Source organism: Schistosoma haematobium, chromosome ZW (genome assembly GCF_000699445.3).
Source record: "Schistosoma haematobium chromosome ZW, whole genome shotgun sequence".
NCBI classification, from domain to species: Eukaryota; Metazoa; Platyhelminthes; class Trematoda; order Strigeidida; family Schistosomatidae; genus Schistosoma; species Schistosoma haematobium.
Window position 1 is genome coordinate 36787170 of NC_067195.1, and position 8765 is coordinate 36795934.

General features: G+C 34.7%; 1 protein-coding gene across 2 annotated transcripts in view; it reads left to right on the forward strand.

Annotated features, from left to right (window-relative positions):
- MS3_00003442 (uncharacterized protein) overlaps positions 1–8401 on the forward strand; it is a 30010-nt gene extending 21609 nt beyond the window's left edge. The window contains exons 6-7 of one of the 2 annotated variants that reach the window (XM_051211243.1): positions 1010–1185; positions 7739–8401. In XM_051211243.1, the coding sequence (XP_051071281.1) occupies positions 1010–1174 (165 nt within the window). In that variant the 3' untranslated portion in view covers positions 1175–1185; positions 7739–8401. The remainder of the gene's footprint in view (positions 1–1009; positions 1186–7738) is intronic. The other variant, XM_051211244.1, reaches the window with a different exon arrangement.
- The last annotated feature ends 364 nt before the right edge of the window (positions 8402–8765 follow it).

Consider the following 8765-nt stretch of genomic DNA (forward strand, 5'->3'; position numbering starts at 1 on the left):
GAGGTCATTTGAAGATCGAATTAGAAAACACATAGGATAAGGGAGTAATTATACAGAGTCTGTAGACTGATAAGATGGATTGCGTGATAATTTTACAAAATTTGAATAGGTACATAAGTTTTAGATCACTAGAAGACAGAGCAACGAGATGGCAATTGTCTAGGATTCGAAATTCGTAAGACTGGTTACGTTTTAATGAATAAAATTTGAATTGTTCAGATAATTTTCGAGAATTGGGTGCGTGAAAAGAATAAATGAATGGATGATTTTAGCGTACATGAAATAGCAATTATTTTAGCAAAGATTGCATAACATAATGAACACAATAATAATAATTTCGAGTGATTCTAACCAAAATTGTGAATTTACCAAGGGGATGATAAAACTGACTAGTCCCTTTCTGAACACAAAAGTGAAGTTGGGGTTTTTTAAGCCATCGCATCTCTTAGTCCTAAATTCTTTGAAACGTGCTCCGAAATGCGATATTACACTTTAGTACAAATACAGTTGTAAGCTGCTGATGCTAAACTACGAACTAAAATGAATTCAGAATATTCTACCTCATGGATTATTTATTTATAACATTGAAGATCAGCTACTAACTAAATTTATTATCGATTGATTTGCGAAAGGATCCATTTTTGAAACAGCCTTTTCTCATGAGCACAAGATTTTCTAGTCTTTCCCCGGAGCAAAGTTACGACCACAGTCGAAACATTATCACAAATACTAAGTGGGATAGTTGAGGTTTTACTTGAATGGTTATGGTTAGTTGTAAATAAACGGTAGTTCATTTCTCTAAGATAACTGTAGAAGTAGAGTCTATACTGTGTTTTGTCCATCACAAAAGGCTTGTTATCCATGAACATGTATATTTTTTCTCGTGAATACATCTAGAGCTCATTTGATTTCGAAAGATTTATCTAACAATAACAATGTTACATGAATTTTGCTGTAAAGAGCACATTATCATTACGATTCTTACATTGGTGCATTTGTATCTACACAGAATCGTGCACGTAAACCTCCTACACGAAAACCGACCTTGAATCGTTGCTCAGATGTTCCTAATAGACAATTATTTAATACTTCTAGTACCTCAATTATATTTCATCCAAATGATAATTCCAAAATACTCGATGGTTTAACGGAATTTTTCAATCCAAAAAGTTAATTGCTGTACAGGTAATTTATTTTTGACTGGTGATAATATGCAAATTATTTAAATCTAGAAAGACTTTCCATCTATTTGATTTTCATTGGTATTCAAACGTTCCCAACTTGAAAATCACTGAGAGCATAACCAGTCATTGTTCCTAGCCCGAATTAATTATTGTCTGAAAAGTTTCCTATGCTAATCGTTGTTATTACTTTCCTGAATTGTTTTTACACTTAGTATGGTAGGTGCTGTAGAACACAACGAATAAAGTTCTTAGTACTATCTGGGTCTACAGTGAATTAGTAAAACACAGCAACTTATTACTACCACAAAAAAAAATAGCAAGAAGCTTTTATAAGTTGTTCGCAGGACGGCAGAGAAAAATACTCTACTTAGTCATCCGACAAAATGCTTATTAAGATCATGGTTCTTTATCTCACCACTGAACTACACGTTTCTTACGCTTTTCCCATGTTATCAGTTAACTGACTTTGGATATTTTCAATGCTTCTCTGTTGAAATCTCAACGGATATATATTCTCGATAACATAACTTCTTTAGATTAAACGCACCCCATTAGGTATCTTCTAAAATTCCCATTTTCCTGGCCAGGTAAGAAAGGGATTTACTTTTTCTCCCTACCCGAATGAAAGTTGTCATCAGTTCATAACAATCACTTTTTTTTCTGTTAGACGCATCCTATGGGTTATGGTTAGATATGAGGAAGTGGGAGTTCGAAGTTAATTTGTCTGCTAATGCAAGCCACACAGATATACAAACTACCATCGAATAACTGGTATATTTTATGAAATTTTATCATTAAGACATTTCGAACAAAAGTCTACAGAAATACCTCTTGCCGAACATTTGACTCCTCAAGCGATGTACTTTCCAACTAATGACATGTATAACTAGGTCCACTACGTCGGAATTCCAACAGCTATTGACGACGCAAAGTAAAATGACCAAATATGTAATATATTGGATAAGCTTATTTTAAGTGAATCTCAGTGCCAGAGTAAATACAAATAGAACGCAGAAGTACAATCCAAGGAAGCGTGTAGAATATTCTCAATCAATCCTGAGGCACACAGATAAAACTGAAGATAGAATCAATGAAATTTACCAGCTCTGAAGTCCAGAACGTGTGTTTTGTCAAACTTGAGACTAGTTAGCTGGAGGTAATTTCATCCCACTGCCAGCCATATTTTATTTCATATAAACTTGTGATATAGTGACTAACCTCGCAGGATGGAAATATGCTAAATCTGACCTAAATCCAGTCAAAATATCATAAACGGGATATTCCAAATCACTGCATATCAAATTACAAACTGGAGACGTACAATTGTCAAGCATTTAAAAATATGTTTAGGGGTGCATGCGACGGTGCTACTACAAGTCTAATGTTGAAATGAATAAAATAATTCTAGTGTTTTCAAATGGCAGCGCCCAATTAATAGTATTTTTAAGTTATTCCGATATTTGTCTGTTTGTATAAAAATACATTATAGTTGGAATTTAACTGGTAATCCGTGTAGTACGATGCATTGTTAATCATTAGGGATAATTAATTAGGTTTTGTTTGTTCATACAGTGAAAACTATGCTTACTAAGATTTCCAAGAAATATATTTTTCTCTGAAATATTCGTTTAGAGTTGAGTTGATTTGTAAACCAACTAAAAGCTTTATGAACAGAAGTTCCCTACTTCTTAAATAATGGAAAGTAAGGAGAGTGATTATTTGATTTTGAAATTTTTATACGTCACTTGTCGACATCACTGAATACAGTGAACGGATATATCGCATTTCTTGTAATAAGACCAAGCAAGACAAACTTTAAGATTTTTTATACAACCACTTTAAAAACCATCATCCACTAAACTCTGGAGACAAATATAGGCCGAACTTATCTTCATCTTGTCTGTCAGTCACGTTGGGACTGAAAGCAGATATCAAAAGATAAAAGGACTATTTAGTTTAATTCACTTAGCATCTAACAGTTAGGTTGGTCTATATCTAGTAAAAAAAGCTATATGCCACCACAATTGATCAGTGGATCATTAGTGTCAGTGAAAGCTTTCCAAGTTGCATGGATTGACTTTTAATGTCAGTGAATTAGACCAGATTTAAAAATTCAGATTACACATGTGCTGTTCCAGGTATAAAATGGTGTGAAACAAGTATATGCATTCTTAACTAACCATATCATAAATAAAAGTTACTGAAGTAACCCATGGTGGAAAAGATTTGTAGATCACTTGGATGATGTTGAAGTTTTGTTCTCTGAACTGGATGGTTTGGTCGTGAAGCTTTCATCGTTCTTCTGAACGACATCATCAGCACAAACACCAGGTAGTAGTGAAGTGTTCGAATTTCTCCACGTGTGGTTCACAGCTTGTTCTATATACCTCAATGTTGATTGGTTCTTGTTGACCCCAAACCTGTCATTGTTTACTTCTTTGTTTTGGTTGTATCTCCTATTGGCTTGATTCTCCTGATTGGTTGATAAATTGGATCGATTTCAATGTGTTTGTTTATTGCTGATTGACTTGAGTGCCAAGCTTCTAAAAACTCTCTGGTGTTTTTGGAATTGCCGCTATCCAAAATCTCCACATTTTTTCAGTCGAATGTGTCCGCAGCTGTCCGCGTGGATTGATATATGTGAGGACGTCATGGCGTTTGACTGCTAATTGTGATGTCCATGCAGGCGAAGATGAAGAGGTCGTCCGCTTTATCCGATGTAGTGTTTTTCGCAGTTGGCACAATTTATTTTGTAGATGATGTTTGGTTTGTTTTCTTTTGTCATTTCACCCTCTGGTTTGCATAGGATTGATTATAGGGATTTTGTTGGTTTGTGCGCAACACCTATTCCGAAGGTTTTCAACAGTCTCGTTGTCGTTTCTGATTTGCATTTTATGTATGGTAGGGTGATCCTTTTGTTGTTTTCTGTACTTGACTTTGTTTCTGCTGATGAGTGCAACTGGTATTTTTTTATAAAGTTGATTGGATAGCCGTTCTTTTGAAGGATAGTCTTCAAGTATTTTTCTTCATTTTCTTCGTGCTGTAATTGTGTTGCAGTGCGTCCTCGCCCTCTTGAACAAGGTTTGTACGTAGTTGGTTTTGTGAGCTCTTGGGTTGTTGCTACTGTAGTAGAGAATTTGATCTGTTTGGGTCGGCTTCCTATACACTGGAGTCTCCAGTCTACCTGTGTCGGTTCTGGCGATTAATATATCCAAGAATGATAGCTTGTCGTTTGACTCCTGTTCCATTGTGAACTTGATGTCATTGAAGACGTTGTTGATCAGCCTGTAGGTGTTTTCTAGCTCATCCTTTTGAAGTAATCCATTGTGTAATTGAATAAAAATAAAGAGAATTCAGCGGAGAAAATTTTATTTTCGCAGAAATCATTTACTTAGGATGTACATTCGTATTTATGGTTGTTTGGTAAACACATAAGTCTGTAGAAAGATAGCATTCAAATTTCCAAACATCAAATGGGGTTGTGTAATAATCAGGGCTTAAAGAAGAATAAGAGAATGAAAATAATTTATGGGTCAGAATTATGAATTATTATCTGTCCACTTGACAGATATGAAGAGAAACGAAAAACATAAAGGTCATAATAACTGAATAATAATCATAAAAATTGTTGGAGGATAATAGTTTAGTGGCCCATTATTTTGACGCCAATTAGATCGGACGATGTTATTGACGAGCTCACCACTTTATGGCCCTTATCTGACTCCAAGTCAATCGTTTGAATGATTGTTGTTTGAAATATACATATTGTCAATCGTCGTATAAGATTATCGACTTAAATCATGTTAGTAAATAACGGAATTAAATGAGTTAAATACGAGAATGAGTTTCGAATGCGTGTATTTCATACAATCTCTGATCCAGACAAACGATCGAAGAAACGAAGCAAAGAAAGCAAAGTGAAGAGAGCGGAGCGAGATGACACGCAATAGAGAATGCGTGTGAGCCAACTCAAATTAACCGAGCGTGAATCGATATTTATAGTCACACAAAAATACAGACATGTGACGAATAGGATAACAAATGTACACATACACTCATATAAGAACAGTCAAAGTTAATGAGCGAATAACTCACAAGGTCAAAATATGATTTAAGAAGAATGAAAAGATTGGTCTGTTCGGAAGGAGAAATTAGCTATGTGGGCTTGACATAGCAACCGACACTACAATATAACTGATTACAGTTTAAATTTACGAAACAGTAATGAGAAATAAGACTGAAACATACCGTAGAGGGGAGTTAGGGCCAAGCAATGATGACAGGTTGGACGAATCGTTTTTGCACACCGAGTTCGGGCTTGCACTAGTGAATCACCAACGCCTCAGCAGTGCATAAGTTTTTGATTCGGCCTACCTTCTATAGTGACCAAGGCCAAGAGTGGAGGCAATCGAATGTATTTGAACACGAAATTACAGAATATCTCACTAAAATCTGAGATCCATACGGTAAATAGTCGATTTGCAAAATATCAATCAATTGACACAAACTTGACTGTTCCTTTTGCAAATCTCAGTCCATCGTCTCAGACTTCACTGTTCGTGTATTTTTATATTAACTGCTTTCCGTTCCTTTTGTTTCCCTCTCGATCTTCTAGTGGATATAAGTAGCCCACACTACACTTCCATCCAGTTCCTTTGATTGTTTAGGTTATTTTGAAGGAAGACTCCTTCGGAACGACTTGTCCAAAGTTGACCAGGTTTACTGTAATGAACTGTTGATTATTATGTATTCTTCTTTTAAAAATCGCACCAAGTAATATCCTGAGATGCTCTTGGAAAGTGGTCGCTCCGTACGGCCAATATGACCTGCTCCACAGGAGCAAGTAAATTTATAGATGTACATCGATGTGGCCCAAAGTGGAAGTTTATCCTTAACACATTCGTGAACAGTAGGCTGGTTTAAAAAGACATTCCTAAGCTTAACCGAATAAAAGGCTTTATCCAGAGAAATCCGTTTATTTCATGACTTCGGCGGCCGTATCTCCATTAAATCTGATGTTCAAAAAGTAGTTTTTTAAACTGTCGGTGCTTTTTTAGGAAATTGTTGTGGTGTTAAGTTCCCATCGACAAATCTAAGTGGATAACCATTTCTGATGAGTATCTGTAGAAGTTGAAGTAGTTCATGGTTTATTGTGTCATTAGAACATGTTCACTTAGTTCTCAAAGATAAAGAGTGAATTAATTCCCTTTTTCTACCCAATGGGACTCGGCTATAGAAACTTGTATACTGACCATTCCAGGTCATTTTTTATACATAGATCTGTAAAGAAACATCTGACCTTTTCAACAAGACATCAAGAAGACGAAATCCCTCGTTCGCCTCTCCTTTCAATGCGAATAGAATTGAGTTGATGAAAATTGTTGAGTCCATTCAAAATTACATTGAGGTCCATATCTTCTTCACAAATAATGAAAGTATCATCCATATACCCTTTTTATTAATGAAATCTTCCAATTATCGGTTGAAGTGTCGTATTTTCCAGATTGGGCTTGAAACAATCAGCCAAGAGGGGGCTTAGCGGTGAACGCATTGTAAATTCATCAGTTTGTCTACAGAAATCATTATTGAATCTAAATTGCACATTGAGAGTACATCGTGGAAATAGCTCTTTTAAATAATATTTTGGGATACAAATATCAAAGTTGTTATTTTCAATATAGTCACATAAAGAACATATATTTTCTGTGAGTGGAACATTTGTAAAGAAAGAAGCGATGTCCAATGAAATCATTTTTCTGCCATTTACATTAATATTTTTGATCGAATCGACAAAATCAAAGAAATCAAGAGACTTGTATCGGCTAACCATTTCGCAATCAAATGATATGAAGAGTTATTCATGTCAAGTATGGAAAGTAGGGGGATATTCTTCGAATGAACGTTTGGTAGTCCGTATAGTCTCGATATAGCGGAACCCGATGGTCTTAGATGTTCATAGAGGTCACAACTAATAATAAACTCATCTTCCCTAGGATTTTAGTCGACATCTGTTCAGTTTTCTCAGTCGCATCTTTTGAATGATTTCTATAGAGAATTTGACACCATCCGATAATATTGAGGATAGTTTGGTAAAGTAGTCATGACGATCCATAAGGAAAATACCCTCACTCTCATCTGGGAGACATAGCACTGAAATCTGATTTATCAGAGGATCAAATAATCGAGACTTATGTCATTTTGTGAGTAATCGTCTAGTTGTAGCTAATGTGTTTACATATTAATTACAACAGTCTACAGTAACTGTAAATACGAATGTACAACTTAAGTAAATGATTTCACCGAAAAGAAATCTTCGCTTAATGCTCTTTAGTTTTATTCAACAAAACTTACGTTAGGATTGTTAAAGTAGAGTTTTCACCCAGCAGTTAATCAAATAACTTTACATCCAGGTAACCAGATGATGTAAGTTGCAAAGCTTTTTGCGTATGGAGGACACGAGAGTAGTTTTACAATCGTATGTATATTAACTGTATTTGGTAAAAAATATATAAATATCTGTTTCTTGTGAATAATTATTTCTTTTTATTTCTTAGACAAATGTTGATGTTTATCATTTTTTCTATCAGACTGGATGCTCCGACAACTATTTGTGTTCAACCCTTCTCATAATGAGCTGTGAACCTCGATGACACATCTTATTTTCTTGAATCTATCTAATTAGTTATGTAACAAGACAACACAGCGATACCAGCTGGTTGACCACTTGATTTAAACTTGTAAAGTAACACAATATATTTCCTTTTGCATCTATTCCCGTAGAATAAATAAAAATATGCAACACCCCAGTAGTATTAAAACATTCTGTTTTGTCCTATATATTATTAGACTTATAATCTTTCCCCTTGTCTATTTTTGTTTCGATATTTCACATGGTACCAGATTAAACTGTTGTAAACACTGACGTTGTGATTAAATTCATTTGTATAATGTTTTGTTAGTTTACTCATCACCTTTAGATAGTTATCTAATCAGTAGGGGCGAGAGATTGAAATAATACCATCATCAATTGTTCTCTTATGCAGTTGTTTTTCCTGTCACTAGAGAAATAAAAAAAATACGATATAATCTATCTCTATATATTCATAGTTTTAATGAACAGACTATGCATCTCTGCAGACATTTCATGTAGATAAGTCTGATACTCGCATGTTACCAGCATCTCACCAACAAGATAGCTTGGAATCCGAGACTTCTATTGAGGCCAAATTGAGTAAAATATTGAGCCTCTGGTTAGTTTCTGCAGTGATCTATCTTCACAACTTGTCTTTTTCAACAAGACATAAAAGTTACTTCATCTTAAGAGCAAATTATAACCAAGTTTTGAATGATATAGACTGCTGATTTCCATTTGATAAAGGAACGATATATCCAAAGATACTAGTATTTGTCAGTGCTTTGAATATTTTAATCTTTTAAAACTTCGTTGATTACACACAAATCAACAATCTCTCCTATATAATCATGTTTCGAAATTATATCCTACATGTTCATAGGCTCCATTCATTAAAAACTATAAGAACTAGTTGTTTTACTTTCTTCTTAATTAAAATGTTTGAAATC